This window comes from Terrapene carolina, unplaced genomic scaffold (assembly GCF_002925995.2).
Source record: "Terrapene carolina triunguis isolate 2854851 unplaced genomic scaffold, T_m_triunguis-2.0 Scaffold68, whole genome shotgun sequence".
NCBI classification, from domain to species: Eukaryota; Metazoa; Chordata; order Testudines; family Emydidae; genus Terrapene; species Terrapene triunguis.
The window spans coordinates 54,349,502-54,368,831 of NW_020664419.1; the positions used below are offsets into that span (position 1 = coordinate 54,349,502).

Consider the following 19,330-nt stretch of genomic DNA (forward strand, 5'->3'; position numbering starts at 1 on the left):
TTGTGTGTCTTGTTTTGTTTTTTAGGAAATGGGATCAGACGTTAACAACAGTTACAATAGCTCCATGTCAACTAACTTCTTTGCTTTTCTCCCAAAAGGACAGTTATTATCATTTTGATACTATCTAAAAGACTGTCAAACAAGGGGGTTTTTTCCTTCTAAAGACTGTCTCCAGCTAAAGGGAGAGGGAACAAGAGATTCTGAAAGCCTTACTTAATACTTTACATTTCAAATGTTTTAACTATTTTTCCTTCTTTTTCTGTATCTTTAATAAAAGGTTATCAGAATGTTTAATGGTGTGTTTGCCATGGAACTAAGCAGCCTGAGGTCTCTGTATACCCAACCCAGAAACTTTTTGTAATGCTGTTTAATGCTGAACAGTGTCAGGGTCGTGTTAATACTTTAAACTCTTTGGGCCCATATACACCATCTAAATTAATACAATAGATCCAGCTGTGAAATAAACTTCCAAAGTAAAATAGATTAATCCCATCTGACCCCCTTTACCAAGCTCTTCAAAACCTTCCTACCTTAAGTCTTTCGCACCATAATCAGTGCAACATTCACAACATCTACAACGAAACCCCCAAATCCTTACTCCACATAGCCTTCTACAATAAGAACATAAGAACAGCTAAACGGGGTCAACCAAAGCTCCATATAGCCCAGTATCCTGTCTTCCGACAGTGGCCAATGCCAGGTGCCCCAGAGGAAATGAACAGAACAGGTAATCATCAAGTGATCCATCCCCTGTCGCCCATTCCCTGCTTCTGGCAAACAGAGGCTCGGGACACTGTCCCTGCCCATCAATCCAGTAAGGAAGATGAGCCAGAGACTCCATGAACTTCCCTACAGATTTTGCTGTTGCCAGTCTATTTTATGCACAGGCACAATAATACAGTGGTGTGCAGCAATACAAAATCTTAAAATCTTGAAATCTGCCTGAATAGAGTGCAACTGTGGAGAATCTAGTGTTAACTCTCAATTGTAAACTCCCTTTGGTTCTTTCTTGAACCTCTGAAGCATTATTTTCAGCAAAAGAGCCTCTGTTTTTGTATCTTAATGGAATGATATTAGCACAGAAGCACAGGGGTGATACAGTAATCTACCCGTTTTCAAAAATCCTCTCAAATGGTCACAACTGTTGGGAATCATTAAGAAAGGGCTAGATAATAAGACAGAAAATATCATTTTGTCTCTATATATATCCATGCTATGCCCACATCTTGACTAGTGTGTGCAGATCTGGTAGCCCCATCTCAAAAAAGATATATGGGAATTGGAAAAGGTTCAGAAATGGGCAACAAAAATTATTAGGAGGAGAGATTAATAAGACCGGAACTTTTCAGATTGGAAAAGAGATGACTAAGAAGGGATATGATAGAGGTCTATAAAATCATGACTGGTGTGGAGAACGTAAATAAGGAAGTGTTATTTACTCCTGCTCATAACACAAGAAGTAGGGGTCACTAGATGAAATTAATAGGCAGCAGGTTAAAAACAAACAAAAGGAAGTATTTTTCACAAAGCAACAGTCAACCTGTGGAATTCTTTGCCAGAGGATATTGTGAAGGCCAAGACTATAACAGGGTTCCATAAAGAACTAGATAAATTCATGGAGGATAGGTCCATCAATGACTATTGGCGAGGATGGTGTCCCTAGCCTCTGTTTGCCAGAAGCTGGGAATGAGCGACAGGGGATGGAACACTTGATGATTACTTGTCCTGCTCGTTCTCTCTGAAGCACCTGGCATTGGCCACTGTCGGAAGACAGGATACTGGGCTAGATGGACCTTTGGTCTGACCCAGTATGGCCATTCTTATGTAACTGGGTTTTACGTGTAAAGTGCTAACAAGATTTCCCTTGGGACAGGTTACACTCCCTTTGCAACTTTCTATTTCATATAAAGTAAAGTATTATTTATTAACGTTTCACTTTTTTAATTTAAACTAAAATTTCCTTGGACCTACAATATGGTCAACAGCAAGCCAGTTAAGCAAATTACCAGAATCATTAATCAGTTTCTAGAAATATCTGCAATGTGTATTTTTGTTATAAACTGTTAATGTGTGTTTAACTAGGTCAGTATTATGCAATAGTACTCACACGAAAGATTAATGAGAACCTTAGAGAATACGTCTACACTGCAATAAAAGACCCGCAGCTCCAAGTCTCAGACCTGGGTCAACTGACTCAGGCTCAGGGAACAAGGACTGCAGGGATAAAAATAGCAGTGTAGACATTCAGGCTCGAGCTGGAGCCCGGGCTCTAAGATCCTTCCCCCGTCACAGATGTTCAGAGCCAAGACTCCAGTCCCAGTCCAAATGTCTACACTGCTCTTTTGGGCCCCACAGCCCGAGCCCGAGTCAATTGTCCCAGGGTGTGAGACTCAGTGCCGCAAGTCTTTTATTGCAGTGTAGACATACCCTTAGTGACAGTGCAATTCAGTTATGTGCGTTAAATACTAAAGTCTGTGTTGAAGCAGAAATGTGCCTACAGTAGTAAACTTAACACACAGGACTGGATGACTCATAGCCATAGAGTTCTTAAGGGCAGGTCTACACTTAAAATGCTGCATTGGTATAGCTGCATCAATGCAGCTGTGCCGCTGTAGCACTTAAGTGAAGACACTCCCACACTGATGGGAGAGTTTCTCCTGTTGGCATAGTAAATCCACCTTCCTGAGAGGCGGTAGCTACGTTTCTGGAAGATGTTCTCCCATCGACATAGCACTGTCTACATGGAGGGGGGTGGTTGGTCAGTATAAGTGTGTCGCTCAGGGGCATAGGTGCCAACTCTGTGGGTGCTCCGGGGCTGGAGCACCCACGGGGAAAAAATGGTGGGTGCTGAGAACCCACTGGCAGCCCCTCTTTAGCTCCCCCCATCTTTCCTAGCACCTCCCACCCGCCAGCGGGCCCCGCAGATCATCACCTCCCCCTCCTTTCCCCTGCCTCCTACCCGCTGTGAACAGCATGCAGGAGGCTGGGAGGGAATGGGGAGGAGCGAGGATGCGGTGCACTCAAGGGAGGGGTTGGAACTGGGCAGGAAGAGGCGGGATGGGGGCAGAGCAGGGGTGGGAAGAGGCGGGGTGGGGGCAGGGCCTGGGACAGAGCTGGGGGGTCGAGCACCCCCCGGCACTTTGGAAAATCGATGCCTGTGCTCAGGGGTGTGCATTTTTCACACACCTGAGTGACATAGTTATACTGATATAGGTCTGTAGTGTAGACCTGACCTAAAAGTAGAAAGTTTGCCCAGGGGAAAAGGCTGCTGCAACAACAAAGGGCTAAACTCTAAGACACAGCCCACATCAGTGGCAGCTCCTAGAGGCACTGTGCCAGATTCACTTGCACGCTTCAACGGCTTTATGTTGCTCTGGTGATGTAAAGCATCCTTAAACCTGGCATAAGCCACCACTTAAGCCATATTAACAGCAGCTTTGCATCACTGGAGCAGCTCAAAGTAGCCAGAGTATATCAGTGAATTTGATAGGCACAATGCAAGGAGGGCACGGGGCAGTGCACACAGCTATAGCCATTGTTACACCTTTTAACAAGGTAGAGTATTGACTCTCCCCATGACAACTCATCTCTGCTTCCTAGAGCAGGGCTGCAGGGTCTGGCTGAATCATGGCCTTGCCCTTCCCTGATCCAATGGGGTTTTAGTGCCACCGTAGGCACTAAAGTTCTCCTGTGGAATGCTGGAAGCAAAGGCCTAAGATTGTATCTAGCCTCTCCACAAGGTAGGGCTAAAGGTGTCTCCAGCTCTTCCTACAGAACTAGACACAATCTAGCCCGTATTGGCCTCTTGTATCTGCTTTAAAATTCTTTAGTTGTAAAGAGATTTATCATTAAAAAAGTTGCTCAAAATAAATTAATACAGTCCCCAAACTACGTCTGATTAAATTATATCATGCCTCCTTCAGAATCTGCAGCTTTTTAGCCCAACTGTCCAAAAAAGCAAACAAAAGACCCCAAACATTACTCATAAATTGTTTCAGGGCAAATAGCAATTTATAATCCATTTGTGATGGGGAATACACACCCTGCACCGGACAAGAAGGAGCTAAGGAGCAGCTTTAGGCCCAGGCAGCCCCTCCTGCTGCACCTCTGAGGCATGACAATCTCGGAGAAGGAGCATTAAAAAGGGTGAAGCTCAGTTCAGAGGGCCTCAGTGTGGGGAGGCAGACGGACCTCTCACCCTCAGCTCCCACAGAACCACAGCAGAGATCCCAAGATACACCTTTGGCTGCCTTTGAGAACAGAGCAGTAAGATAGAGAAGCTAGTGCTGCTCTTTATTTCTGTTACTTTAGTTTCTTTTCCTTTGTTCCCTTAAGGACTCAGGTGAGGGGCTTGAGCCCAGGGCAGACCCCTGCTGAGAATGAGTCCCCTGAGGAGGAGGTGGGTTGATGTAGGAAGTAGCCCAGAGAAGAAGCAAGAAGTCTGATCACAGAGACCCGTAACCACTTGCTACAAGGCTCCCTGGGCTGGAGCCCACGATAAAGGCGGAGACTGGGTTCCCCTGTGGCCTCACAAAGTACTAGCGGGAAAACCCTGGACCTAAGAGGTCTGAAGGACTATTTTCCCACAGTATGTGAACAGAAGGCTGACAGTCTAGATGGAGAGCATGTAGCTCCCTGATGTTTAGATGAGTCCTCGGATCCTGCGAGGGCCACAACCCTTGAGTTTGCAGGGTTCTGATGTGTGCCCTGCAACCCAGGGACAAGGCATCTGTGACCCAAGTGAGCATTGGTTGAAGAAAAACAAAGGGATAAACATTCTGAGGGTCTGTCCACCAGTCCAGAGAGAACAAAATTGCCTCTGCAAATCACGCTGGCCAGATAATGTCGACGAGACATACACCAACACTAGCTATCCCTGAGGCCTTCTGAGGCTTAGTCTCACATGTTGTACTAAGTAGGTACATGCTGCCGTATCCCCAGAAGTCAGAGGCAAGTGTGCACTGTGGTAACAGGATGTGCTTTTAGATCCAAGACCAGGTCTTAGAGCATTTGGAACCTTGACTGGGGTAGAAATGCTCTGTTTTTTGTAGCATCTAGGAGTGCTCCAATAAACTCTCCTATTTACACAAGTTTTAGAATTGATTTGTCCAGACTAAGTAATCGCCCCAGTGGATTGAAGGTGGACTGAATGATAGCAATGCTGGACAGTATTTGAGACTCAGATTGGACTCTCACCAGCCGGTTGCCAGGGAGAGGAATACCTGGATTTCCAATCTCCTCAGATACTCAGCTACAGGTGCTATGAACTTTGTGAAAACACGAGGGGTTACTGAGAAGCTGAATGGAAATACTGTGAATTGGTAGTGGGTCAAGGCTGGTGCTTCCATTTAGGCGACCTAGGCGGTCGCCTAGGGTGCCAGGATTTGGGATGGGGCGGCATTTTGCCGCCCTCGGCGGCAATTCGGCGGCAAGGGGTCCTTCCGCGCTCCGGGTCTTCGGCGGTAATTCTGCGGCGGGTCCTTCACTCGCTCCGGGACCCGCAGCCAAAGTGCCCCAAAGACCGGGAGCGCGGAAGGACCCCCCCCCCACCGCAGAATTGACGACGACGACGACCGGGAGCATGGAAGGACCCCCGCCTAGGGCACCAAAAACCCTGGCACCGCTCCTGTAGTGGGTTCCATTCACTATAACCGGAGAAACTTCCAGTGGTCTGGACAGATTGCTATATGGAAGTAAGCATCCTTTAAATCAAGGGCAGCATACCAGTCACCCTGTTCCAGGGAAGGAATAATGGAAGCTACAGTAACCATGTGGAACTTTATTTCCTTCAGGTACTTGTGTAATTCTTAGACCCTTTTGCTTTGGGAATAAAAACCTTTCCCCCTATGGAATAAAGGAACTTCCTCTATGGCTCCTATTAGAAGGAGAAATTAGATCTCCCATGGAAGAATGGTCTCATTAGAGTGGTCCCCAAAGAGGGATGGGAAAGTGGGATGATAACGGGGGATAGAAACAAATTGAAGGGAATATCCCAGATCCAATGTGACGTGAATCCAAGCACAAAGAAAGTAGGATAGATGATTGGCAAAGATATGGGTCAGAACAGATTGGTCTGTAAGTACTGCTATGCTGCCCTAAACAAATCCATCAAAATGCATGTTTAGACTGGGCTGCTGATTGACAGGAACTTGCTGTCACAGATTGGTGGGGGGCTGTGGTCATCTCCTGTAATTCTCACCCCTTTTTCTTGGCAAGTCTTGTGGCCCAGATATAAATTCTGATATCTGTGAACCTGTTGGGGCCAGAACTGCTACCTCTTTGTTGCCGGTGTGCAGATTCCAAGTGACTTCAATGTGGCCCTGGAATTTTTTATGCTACACAGCCTATTATCCGTCTTTTCCAAAAAGTGGAAGGGACACTAAAAAAGTAAGTCTTGGATGGTCTGCTGTACTTCAGGAGGGAGACTGGAAGACTGCAACCACAAACACTTCCTCATAAATATGGCAGATGCCATGGATTGAGCTGCTGAGTCCACCCCAACCAAGCTGTCCTTGCCACCAGCTTGCCCTTCTCAAACATCAAAATGAACTCCTGCCTGGAGTCCCATAGGGTGAAGTTGTAGTGATTTAGGAGAGCTTGCTGGTTAGCAATTCTGAGCTATAGGCCTCCTGTCAAATAAAGTTTACAGCCAAACAGGTCCAGTCTCTTTGATTCTTTACTCTTTGGTGTTGGCACTTGGTGCTTCTGCCTCTCCTTCTCACTATCTGCTGCTACCACCCAGGAAACTGGGAGCTGGTATGCGTAGAGGTGTTTGAAACCCTTAGAAGGGACATAGTATCTCCTCACTGCCCATTTGGCAGTAGATGGGAGGGAAGAAGGGGTCTGCCAAAGTGTTTTAATCAGCTCTGGAATTGCGTCCAATTAATTGGAAATGCCACTCTGGAGGGTCCTGCAGATGCTACTATATCCACCAGCTTGTGGGATTTCTCACGGACCTCTTCTGCTTGAATGTCTAAAACCAAGGCCTCCCTTTTAAGTAGTTCTTTGTGAGCCTTGTAATCCTTTGGTGGTGGAAAATCGTTCACCCCCTCTACAGCCTCATCTGGTGATGAGAAAGAAGATGCACCAGGATGCTGAGGCAATGGCTGATCTGCCTCTTGCAGTGGAGGAGCTGTCTGAGCAACTTCCATTTGCTAAGGACCAGTACTAGTATTGGGCGTCAGAGAATGTTGTCTGTGCTGATCTCAGTGCAACCTCGAAGAAGTCAACTCAGACAGCAGAGGGGAGATCCTAGCAGGGGAAGGGACACTACATGATCGTGGTGGGCCCCATGGTTGCACATGCCATTGCCCCTTGCAACATGCCCACTGCTGTGACAGCCATAGAACCCAAGTCTCCGATGGAGGGTAAGCTTCCTGCCTGGTATGGGATACAAAAGACCCCACTTCCAAATCCAACAAAGATGACTCTGAAGCCTGCAATACCAATAGAGCTGCAGAACCCGTGTGGACGGGAGATAGGTAAGTCTAACCTGGAGATGGTGATACTGCGGATATTAATGGTGGCTTGCCCCTGGAATGTACTGGCTTCCTAGCTATTGGAAGCAGCATCAATACCACATGTTTTTGCATGGCTTGTGTAGGAACTACAATTGCCAGTACCAGCTGAAACCCTTCCTGCACCACCAGGGACACTAGTACCAAAAGTTTAAGCAATTCTCTGGCAGCAGTGTATGTCTTCAGTGTTGTTGGCACTGGAATTGGGTCTTCAGTTTGGCATATAGGAGCTTTCAGGACTCCACCTCAATGGACCTGACACAGATTCTGGAGTTGATAACCACCCCCCCTCCTGTCCTGCAGAGTCCTACCCAGAGTCCATGCCTCTAGCTGGCCTTGGTACCAAAGGTCTTGCTGAACCAGGCACCGTGTCCTTGGAAATTCTTTGTCGCTTCTTTGGTAACGGAGACACAGAACACAGAGCCAAAGACATCTTGGGACACACACTGTACTCGGAGTACGCATGGAGGGTGAAATGCTGCCTCCATACGGAGACACTGAAGTCTCGCTGTTCTATCTTTTTACGAGCGAGGTTAAACCACTCCACAAATGTGACTCTTGTCACTGGTGTGGGACTCCCTCAAATATTTTAGGCAGCTGGGGTGTGGGTCACTGAGCGCCATCATTCTGGCACATGACCAGCAGGACTTGAACCTCAGAGAGCGAGTTATGGCTCCAGTCCTGGTCCCAATACCGAGAGTCACATTTGGTCCAAAAAAGACCTAAAACTGAAACCTAACACGAATTATACACTATATCTAACTAACTACTAAACAACAAGTAGACTATATATAAAGAGTGAGGGAAATAAACTTGCGATAGCAAGACTGGAAGTGCTCCAACAACCACCACTGGCTGTAAGAAGGAACTGGGGGGGGGGTCAAAGGTGGCTCTAACTTCTCATACCGGCATGCAATAGCGCATGGCAACAGAGGGCTCTCAAGCCACCCAGATAAGTACCACTGATGGAAGACGTTCTCCAACAACCATGCACAAGGCACACATGCATCCCTACAATGGCATGGACATGTGCAGTCATTCGAAGAACAACTCTGGTTTACCCCAAAAGAGGCAAGACCAAAGGTGGACCAGCCAGAGGGTCAAGTCACAGGACTAAAGGAGACCACTAGCAGACATGGGTAGCAGGACAACAGAAAATAACCCTGAAATGCTGCACCTAGCCACAAAGCAGAACACCAACACTTTGCCACACCATCCATAGCTAGTTTTAGGCCTCACTTTATTTTAACAGAATACAAGAGAAATTAGAAGTCTGAGGAGAATAACTCAAATCAAGTAGTGAATCTAACCTGGTCCACTCACAACTGCAGTACTTACTTCTGTCAAGGGCAATTTAGGGCATCCAGAATTCCCCACACATTTTCGGTAATGTCGCTTGTATTCTTTTCAAAGAGTATATGACGTTTTGCACTGTGGTAAGTAGGATGACTCTCTGTTAAAGCATGGTTGTTTCAGGAAATAACTCTGCAGCACTTCAGGATAGGTTGTAGATCCTTGATGATGCGCTGGAGAGGTTTTAGGTGGGGGCTGAAGGTGATGATCCCTCACTCTCACAGATCTTGGGAGATAGGCCAGTCCTCGCTTACAGACAGCCCCCCCCCCAACCTGAAGCAAATACTCACCAGCAACCACACACCACACAACAAAAACACTAACCCAGGAACCTATCCTTGCAACAAAGCCCGTTGCCAACTCTGTCCACATATCTATTCAAGGGACACCATCACAGGACCTAATCACATCAGCCGCACCATCAGAGGCTCGTTCACTTGCACATCTACCAATGTGATATATGCCATCATGTGCCAGCAATGCCCCTCTGCTATGTACATTGGCCAAACCGGACAGTCTCTACGCAAAAGAATAAATGGACACAAATCAGACGTCAAGAATTATAACATTCAAAAACCAGTCGGAGAACACTTCAACCTCCCTGGTCACTCACTTACAGACGTAAAAGTCGCAATACTCCAACAAAAAAACTTCAAAAACAGACTCCAACGAGAAACTGCTGAATTAGAATTAATTTGCAAACTGGACACCATTAAATTGGGCTTGAATAAAGATTGGAAGTGGATGGGTCATTACACAAAGTAAAACTATTTCCCCATGCTAATTTTCTCCCTACTGTTACTCACACCTTCTTGTCAACTGTTGGAAATGGGCCATCCTGATTATCACTACAAAAGTTTTTTTTTCTCCTGCTGATAATATCCCACCTTAATTGATTAGTCTCGTTAGAGCTGGTATGGCAACACCCATTTTTTCATGTTCTCTGTGTATATATATCTTCCTACTGTATTTTCCACTGCATGCATCCGATGAAGTGGGTTTTAGCCCACGAATGCTTATGCCCAAATAATTTTTTTAGTCTCTAAGATGCCACAAGTACGCCTCATTCTTTTTGCTGATTCAGACTAACACGGCTACCACTCTGAAACCTGTCACACTGATTTAAGTTCCCTTTAAATCTTAGTACAACAGGGAAAGTTAATCAGGAGCATGATTATACTTTAAAAAATATCAATTAAAAACCTGTTTGTATTTTATCCAATATATAGGCGTGAGCTGAGTAATTTTATTTACTTTTTTCAAATAAAATAGTCTCTCAGTCATTGAACACTTCAGATTCATCTAGTAAGTCCAAAGAGACTCCATTACTTCATTATCTATCTTGAGTATTTTTTGATTTCGTAACAAATTTCTTCTGACAAGCAGAGACATTTACTATTAGTGATGTTTTTGGATAACTGTTCATTTTGTCCAAGAATTTAAAATGCAATAGAAAGTTTGGTTTTTGTACTTGGAGGTTCATTAGATTGCACTCAGATCTCAAAAGTATGCTTTATTTCTTTAGTGAAATTACTTTGGGGCATTTATATTTTATCAACACACACAAAAACTTGAGTAATGTTAAGGATATGGCACAAATAAACAAAACCCCCCAAAAATTCTAGTTTTGGGGACGCTGCCTAGATTTTAGGCTTAGAAATGGTAGTACTTCAGCAGTGGTCTTATCTAAAAAAGAGAATCTACAAGGGCATGTCAATATACTTTTCCAAGATGATCATTCCTCTTGCTTGAAACCTTAAAAATGGGATGTGATTTGATGTTCAGCACATCAGTGCATGTTCCTTCTGATAGAGATAGCAGGCAGTCACTGATGCTGAACTGATGTCTGCCTGCCATTTCTATCAGTGAACACTATATATTTGCACATTTGTTTGTTCTGCAGAGGCTGAGGGGAAGGAGGATCAGTACCAGTTTAAAAATAAAATACCTTTACGGATTTCTCTAGATAAAAATCTTCCTGTTAGAGCTACTCTCCAGGTATATCAGTTTTTAGGCTAGTAACCTTGCCAGTGTCCTTTTAAGACTGATACGCCATTATTTACTTGCCTTCTCGTGTGTAGCTCTTGCAGCACAAAGGGTATCTAATTCTGTGTACTGATTCACAGCCTCCTGTGGGTCGAGGTTCTGATAAGGCACTCATCCCCATAGTATGAATGTCTCCCTAGTATTTAAAAAGAAATAATATTCCTGGTTCCAGCACACAGGCGCTTTCTTCCCAATAGGTAGCATGTGTGTGTGCACACGAATGTGTGAGAGGGAGAGCACAAGCTTAGTGAGAGAAAGCTAAGTCAAAAAGCGAGCTTTGCATTTAGTTCTGAACACAGTGAGGTTTGTAGGCATTCAGAGCTCGGTATTGTCTTCTACTGCAGGCACTAAAGCTCATGATCACCCATAGGGGCTTACAAATATGTTGAATAACATGATGGATAGGACTAAGTGTAAAGGTCTCCAGAGGCAAGACCTATCCAGATGAAACTATGCACCACAGCCCTCTGAAAGGAAAGATCATAACAGAAGTGCTACTCTACCCACTCCTGTTAGGTGGTCTGTAGATAAGAAGAGTGTCAATATTGGGGTCATCCCTAGATTCACACAATTGATGGATGCACACAAGGGGGGTGGGGTGTTTGGGGTGGCTTTTGTTTTTGCAATTGAGCCTGTCTTGTACTTGAGGTCTGATGCATAGAGCATAATAACTCCATGTTCTACCTTATTCACTCAGGGGATAGTGTGCTAAGTACCCTGTAATAACTAACTGAGGCAACACTGGTACAGCAGTGTCTTCAAGACAGATTTCAGTAATCCAGGTCAATTTGGACATCTTGACAGAGTGCAGGTCATAGAACATCATTGATCTTGCGCTGAACAGTAGGAGTCTGAAATTCTGGGTTCTAACCTTGGCTGCTGCAGGCTCAAGAAACATGGTTGGCAGTTGTGCCTAAGAAATTGGCCATGGATACTCTGCCCTGTGCCCTTGTCTTGGTACTGAATTAGAGTTTCTCATGTCTGCCATACCCCTTAAATTCTTAGGTGCAAGAAGGCTAACTGTTGAGTTCTCAGAATCAGCTGTTTACAACTCTACTGTATTCAGTGTTTACCGCAAAATATTTTTTAAACCATCTTGTGTGGATTAATGTTTTCTTTGTTTTACAGTAGCTTTCAGAAAAATAAATGGGTTTAAGAATTGGACCTTAATATGGCTAAGGCAATAGAAATGTAAAGATTTTTTTGAAAATGTAGATTATTGATCTAATAGACTGCAGAGGCTCTTTCAAAGTAATTAAGGTCTGGCATGTCAATATGTTATTAGGAACTTCTTCAAATGAAGATTAATGATGCAACAGGCAATCATGACTGAAGTAACGATTGTATTAATCCATATTTGGAAACTGTATTCTAAAGTGAATGGTATCATAAGAACATAAGAACTAAGAAGTCCTTCTAGGGTACTCCTTAAGCTCCTCCCAAGTATAGACCACGGGGGCAATTTTCAAAGGCCCAAAGAGAAGTTAGGAACACAATTTCTACTGAAAGTCAATGGGACTTGAGTGCCTGATTCTTATTTGTACCTTTGAAATCTCCCCATATATTTGCAATGTAGCTTCTCTGCATGTGTACTAAATGCACAACCAAAAAATCTTCATGCAAAGTAGACCATTTGCTAGATGAAATACTTCAGTCATGTTTCTTCTTTTTAGTTTTCCCACAAGCTCAAAACCTCGCCTTCACATTATTTGCTAAAGGCCTGTAAAGTTGCAGTTGTAAAAAAGAAAGCTTTTGTTAAGCTACATGAACACAGAATAACCTGGCTTTCCCCTTCCCCCTCACATTTGTAAACTAAAAACATCAAAATCAATTTTTTTCCAGTTCTCTCTGCTCTAAGTCTGGGATTCAGAATACCAAGTGTGGCCCAGAAAAGAAATAGCCCCTGTTACGATCTCATTTGTAGGCATATATCTGGAAAGTTGAACTTAGTGGGCCAGCATTTCCTCTCAATTACACAGCAGTAATTCCCAATGTGGTCTTTGAAAAAGTTTTTTATAAAAAATAAAGCTGATTTATAAGTAAGACAGACACTTAATACAAGGATCTTTCAGCAACAGTAACAATCACATTTCAGCACAGTTTAAACTGGATTTTGGCTGAATCAGGAGCTAACACAACCATATGAAGTTTTGAACAGAGCTCCAACAAGGCATGACCCCAGCTTCAATGGTTTGCTGAACCACGTCAGAATTTCTTTTGGCCACAACTACATTTAAAACTAAAGAGATTGGGTGGAAAATGTCTTTGCATCCTAAAATATTCAATCAATTATGAAGGAAAATATATCCACAGAACAAACAAAAAACAAAAACCTGACTGCTAGATATAGGTAATACTTTCTCATAGAATCCTCTTCACACAAAAATTATTATAAAATAAACTTTAATATAGAAATGTAATGATATTCTTTATTATATCACTCCCTACTACTTAACTCATACCTCTCAGTGACACTCATCTCCCACACTTAGTTTACTCATGCCTTCCTACTTTATTCTGAACTGGAATCAGAAGACAAATTGCCAATGTGCAGACACTGCAGGGGGAGATGTGAACTTCAAAATCATATTGTACTGCAAAGGCTGCAGTTGGCTTCTAAAGTTGTATTTGATTATGGAAAGAACAGGAAGTTGTCTCACATTAATTCATAAGTAAAGGGAAGTCGTTCCTTGGATTGGAGGCCCAGCCATAAAAAAGAAGAGATATTTATAAGCTGCCAGGAACTGTCAAGCCTTATCTATATATAGATTAGAGGCTAGAACTGCCAGGAGGAAAGGAGGCTGATATAGCCAAAGTTACTAGAAATGCTGTTACAACACCAGTGTCCAAGTGCTAGCATGCACAGGGAGAGTGGGAAACTGGAAAACAGGAGTCTCCCCCAGCTTTTCTTTATTATTATTATTGAGGAAATAGACAATAATGTTCAGTGCACACTCTCCAGGAAGTTGCTCTTGTCAGATAATTTGCATGCAATAGCAGAATACATGGTACTGAAGATTGTTTTTTTATATGAGGTTAATTTCAAGAACTCATCTACAGCACTTACACGTTCTGTCTGATGTATCTATTTTTATGAAGGAAGCTTCTTTATGTGTTTAGTCAATTTTTCAACTTTACCATCTTAGATAACAAAATGACAGAATAGTTGCTAAAGTCAGACATTCACAACAATTGAATTAGAATACTTAAATTCACATGGGAGTAATCCTTAAGAAATTAAAATATCCCTGCTCATTGAAAACTTCTCTCAACACTGATTTGTGGACTAGCTACCTTGAGAAGCAAATCAGCATAGAAAAAGTGACACGGGGCCAATAAGCTGGACAATTCTGAGTCTTTTGATGGAGGTTACATGTTCTACAATAAACTCAAATAGAGCAGAATTTCTTACCTTTGTGGTGGTTTGCCCCAGATGCTAATTTCCCCCACAGTGTTACAACAAATATTATTATTAGCAGTTTTCCTTTTGTTGCTTTCTGTAAGTATCTCTTATTCATCCTGAAAATAAAGATAAAAATAAGTGTTTAAATTAAACATTTTTTTTTCTTTTTACCATTGTAAACTGAATTTGATGCTTGTAAAAGGTGCTTGATTGACCACCCTGAAGTCTGAAATCCTTTTGAGCCATAGAAAAGGCTCAGCATGGACTGCATCAATGTAATCTTCCCCTCCCTTCCCTGCCAATATTTCCCCTTCCTGATACAGAAGGACCATCTATAGCAGGGGTTGGCAACCTTTCAGAAGTGGTGTGCCGAGTCCTCATTTATTCACTCTAATTTAAGGTTTCGCGTGCCAGTAATACATTTTAACGTTTTTAGATGGTCTCTTTCTCTAAGTCTGTAATATATAACTAAACTATTGTTGTATGTAAAGTAAATAAGGTTTTTAAAATGTTTAAGAAGCTTCATTTAAAATTAAATTAAAATGCAGAGCCCCCCAGACCGGTGGCCAGGACCCGGACAGTGTGAGTGCCACTGAAAATCAGCTCGCGTGCCGCCTTCGGCACATGTGCCATAGGTTGCCTACCCCGATCTATAGGACTCAGAGAATATTTGAGCCCTGTACCAGATGGACATCATTGGAGCCCCTCCAACAGAGAAGCCTCCCAAGGGAAGGCTTCAATAGAAACCCGGCCAATTCTCCCCTGTGTGAATTCACGCTGGGGTGCAGCAGGTCTTGCTGGAGCAGGCCTGGCCATCTGCATCATCATGGATTAGCCAAGGTTGATTTGGCCCTCTGACTCTACTGCAATGATATTTCATGTATGGCTTTAAGGCCACCTGCAACTCTTTGAAGCCCTGCATACAAGTCATGATGATGGATTTGATCAGAGTACCAGCAAATGCAGCACCCCCACCACATGAGAAGTCCGCATGGTGCTTGATACACGCGAGGCAGTAGCTGAAGGGCTTAGCCAAACACATGGGATTCACCAATATCATTCCTTGTCTATGCCAATGGACAAGAATAGACAGGAGATACTGTGTCAGAGAAAGTTGCAGAAAGTCACAAAGTAATTGAAACGTGAGATACTGATGTTGCATTGTGATTCGTTCATTGTGACGTTACAGCAGTACCTGATGGCACTGAGACACGATGATGAAATGCAATGTTGAGCATTGATTATATCAGTGCAACTCCATGCAAAGTAGGTCGCCAGGTGGCAAAGAACAAGCATAGTAGCTCTGGCTCTAGGGCTAGAGAATTAAAGTTCTGCAGAGGGTGGTGAGATGTATTATAATGAAACCTGCTCTCGCTTTTCGCTCTCCATGGAAGACCCCTAGAGAGCTGGCTAAGAATCATTTCTGCAGGATGGTCATATTTCTGCTGATAGGTCAAGAGGACAATGATGCCTATTCCATACCATTTACATTGAAAAAGCTGCAAACTTGACCATTTTAACAAAATTATTACTATTTGACAATGCCTGGCGCTAGGCTGCCTTTTGCTTCAGAGCAGAAAAATCTGTACGGCTTCAGTACTGTTGTGCAATTTCTACAGTTCTCCCCTGTTGCATTCATAAGAAGCCAATATTAAAAAGACTCTACCCTCTTTCTCTCTCGCTCTGTTCATGCACAGCACTACCCTGACAACCACAAGTGCTATGAAAAAGCAGTCTATGCTCTGAGTCAGAATTAAGCATTAGATGGTTAAGTTCCATATCTATTTCCTCTTAAGAGCAATCCCAATTTCTTCAGTTTCTCCATACCGCTGCACAGGTCTCTCCGTACCAGGACCCTGCACATTAGTGTTGCTCTTTAACAGAAGTAACATATTTACTATACAAGGTGTGTTCCTCTGGGTTGTGTAGGGGAGAAACACAGAGCTAGGGGAGTGCAATATCCAGTTAATAGCTAATAGCTTGTGCACCTGAACGTCTAACTGATTAATAATCTTAGTAGCAATCACACTACGCTATGAACCACACTGCATTTCTGACATCAGTTTGCTCCTCTTTGCACTGATGTTCCTGTTCTTTCGGAATGCTACTTGTTTATTTGTCATCGGCTACAGGTTTCTGAAGTGCCCAGAACTGAAGGGAAATTAATTATTTGTCATTCTAAAAAAAGAATTAAAAAATGTAAACAAAGATCTATGTTCACAATGTTGATTTATAGCTATCTATGTGAACAGTAGAGAAATTACTTCTTTCACTCCCAGTCCTCCACCGCACCTGTTGGGATGCTGGTGCCAATCAAAATTCCATTAAATTGAAGTCTACCTCCCATCCACACCAAGCCTCACTCTAAGGGGATTTGCACCATTAAGCCAAGTGGGGTCTAATGCTACCCCCCGTCCCTGCATTCTCTGATGTTGCCAGATCCTCTCCACTTGCTCTGCAGGCTGCAGACACAGAGCTAGGACTTGAGAAAATAGCAACAGAGAGAGGCAAAGAGGAGGGGGAAAACCAGTCTGCCTGTAAACAGGAGCCCCTCATGGCAGGTAACAGGAGGAGAAGGTTAAAAAGCCACATGCCTTCCCTGCTGCTAGCCTTGCACGTGGGACTGTGATGACCTAGAAATCATCAGCCCCATTGACCTCCCAATCCCCAAAAAGGGCCGTCCTGCACACACACAAAAAGAATTTTCAGCTTTGACATATTAACTAAGTGGCAACTCCCCTGTCATGCTAACAATGACAAGGCTGGAACGAAGCTAGTGCAGGGCAAGGACAATATGGGACATGGCTCAGGCAAGGCTGGAGCAGAAACAAGCTGGGAGTCTTTGGAGCCTGGTGCACTGCAAGGCAGCAGGAGGGTTCTTGGCTTGGTAGCTCTGTTGCTCAGCTTGATCTGCAGCTCTGCCGAGGTCATGGGCATCCCTGAACCTGGAAGCAGGAGCTGCTGACTGGGGAAACAGCCTGAGAGGCTTGGCTGACCAAGCCCTCTCAGAAAGGAGAAGAGCACATTATTTTCTGTTTTTCTTTTCTCCCTTGCCTCCCAAAGGCCTTGGACTTCACCTTCCGTGGGCTGTGGAAGTATACTTACTTTTTGTTTGGACTACTTTTACACGCACCCACCCCCATAAGGCACCCCCACAGATATCTAGCTATGCTTTGGATTCTGAGACAAAAGCGGCACCCACCCTCTTTCCACAAGGCTGCCAGAGAGATATATCTACTACAAGAATACTGGCTCTCTATTTCCTGAGAACAGCCAGAATGCTACTGGCAGTATTCATGTGCTTACAGAAATAACATATACCCACCTAGACACTGCCAAGGACAACAGACCAGAGCAGCAAACACAGGTTTGAGCTGATGCGTTCTTCTCAGCAGCCTAACAGGCTATTGTGAAAGGGATGGTTCTGAGAAAAGGTGATCATCTATTCAGACAATCTTGAGAGGTTAGTTAATGACTTAGACATCTTGAACCCGATCCTAGGTATGTCTGTGTGTAGTTTTTTTATCATCATCATTTGGCTGTATTAGTCTGTGATGGTTACTTTTGGTTATATATTTGTTTTCCAAAACAGCCTAAGGTGCAACATGAAGTAGCCAATGGAGCCAGAAAATATTGACCGCAGCCTTGAAACAGGGCTGTTAACCTTTTTATAACTCTGACCAAGTCAGGTGATTGGGTCCCAGAAGTAAAAATCAGTCCATTACCAATACTTCTATGTGTCACACTGTTGGTATATACTAACATAATAGGCTATATGTCAATAGAACAAATAAGGTCTGAAAAAGTTATTTGCAAACTTTATGAGGGAAGATGCAGAACTACATAAACAAACTGCAGCTATTAACCTGAACAGTTTTTCCTCTTAGGCACTCTCCTGCTTTATTCTTTTTCTGAGACCACTTTCAGAAACCATGGTACCATCTATTGCCAGACTCCAGTGATGTTGTGTTATATCAGCTAGAAATTCAAAAACCAGAACATCAAGTTTACAGGAAAACTTGAAATTTCAAGATCAATTTCATTCTGAAACGGAATTAAATTTCAAAATTCCACGTGAAAGAAAGTATTGATTGTTTCTAATTGAAAGCTGCTGACAGGAACATTTTCAACATTTTTTTATTAGAAACAATGCAGTCTCAACATGTCAACCAAGAAAATGAATAGTTTGAGTTTAATAGTTTGAGTTTATTTTTCAGAGCATCAGTAGGCAGGGGAAGGGAAGCCTGGGCTGTCCCTAGACTCCAGGCACATACCCAACTGAAACAAAGAAGAAACATCAACAACATAACCCTCTTCGACAGTGGGAGGGTGGGAGATGATTGCACTGTGACCAGTTCTTCACTAACACCATTATCTGATGAATACTGGTATTAATTTGCCGCACTTGGTTTAAAATAAATATTTTCACTAATATGTACACCAGTAGCACACTAACACACCATACTATGACCCAATCCTAGAACACCTTAAGTAATTGTGCTAGAAGTATCTTAGCAGTTGCATGTCTTTTTCTCAGGGTGCAAATCGAGCTAAGACTGCACAGGGAATCTCGAGAACACTGTGTTGTCTCTAGAAATCTCTGAGGTTGGGCTCCACAGCTCATCAAAGAAGTTGTCATGAGAACATACAAACTTGTGTAGAAATAGAGTCGGTGGCCCTCTCCACTGCTTCATAACCTGATGGGGCCCATCAGAAGATGGATGTGGCAAACCTGTGTGAGTACCCTGGAAATGCTCCTAATACCTGGGTGAGTAATTGATGTCTTCAGCTCCTTTCTGGCATTCACAAGCTCACAAGTTTTCCTTTTGCTCAGCCCATACTGGTGAATTCAGGATCAAGAACACTTCTAACAACTCACAAGTAAAGGGCAATCACCTGGGAATTACAGCATCTTCTAGCCATGTAGGCCAGTATTAAACTGTCCTGGGTTTCCTATTGTAAGTGAAGTGCAACCATATGCAATCCTTACTGCAGCAAAAGAATATAAGAA

At 43.5% G+C, this 19,330-nt stretch overlaps 1 protein-coding gene across 1 annotated transcript in view; it reads right to left on the reverse strand.

Moving 5' to 3' along the window:
* The window catches only part of TAFA2 (TAFA chemokine like family member 2), a 297,984-nt gene that overhangs the window by 66,543 nt on the left and 212,111 nt on the right, over positions 1–19,330 (reverse strand). Inside the window, exon 2 of the mRNA XM_024205109.2 lies at positions 14,329–14,435. Coding sequence (XP_024060877.2) covers positions 14,329–14,434 — 106 coding nt within the window. The 5' untranslated portion in view covers position 14,435. The remainder of the gene's footprint in view (positions 1–14,328; positions 14,436–19,330) is intronic.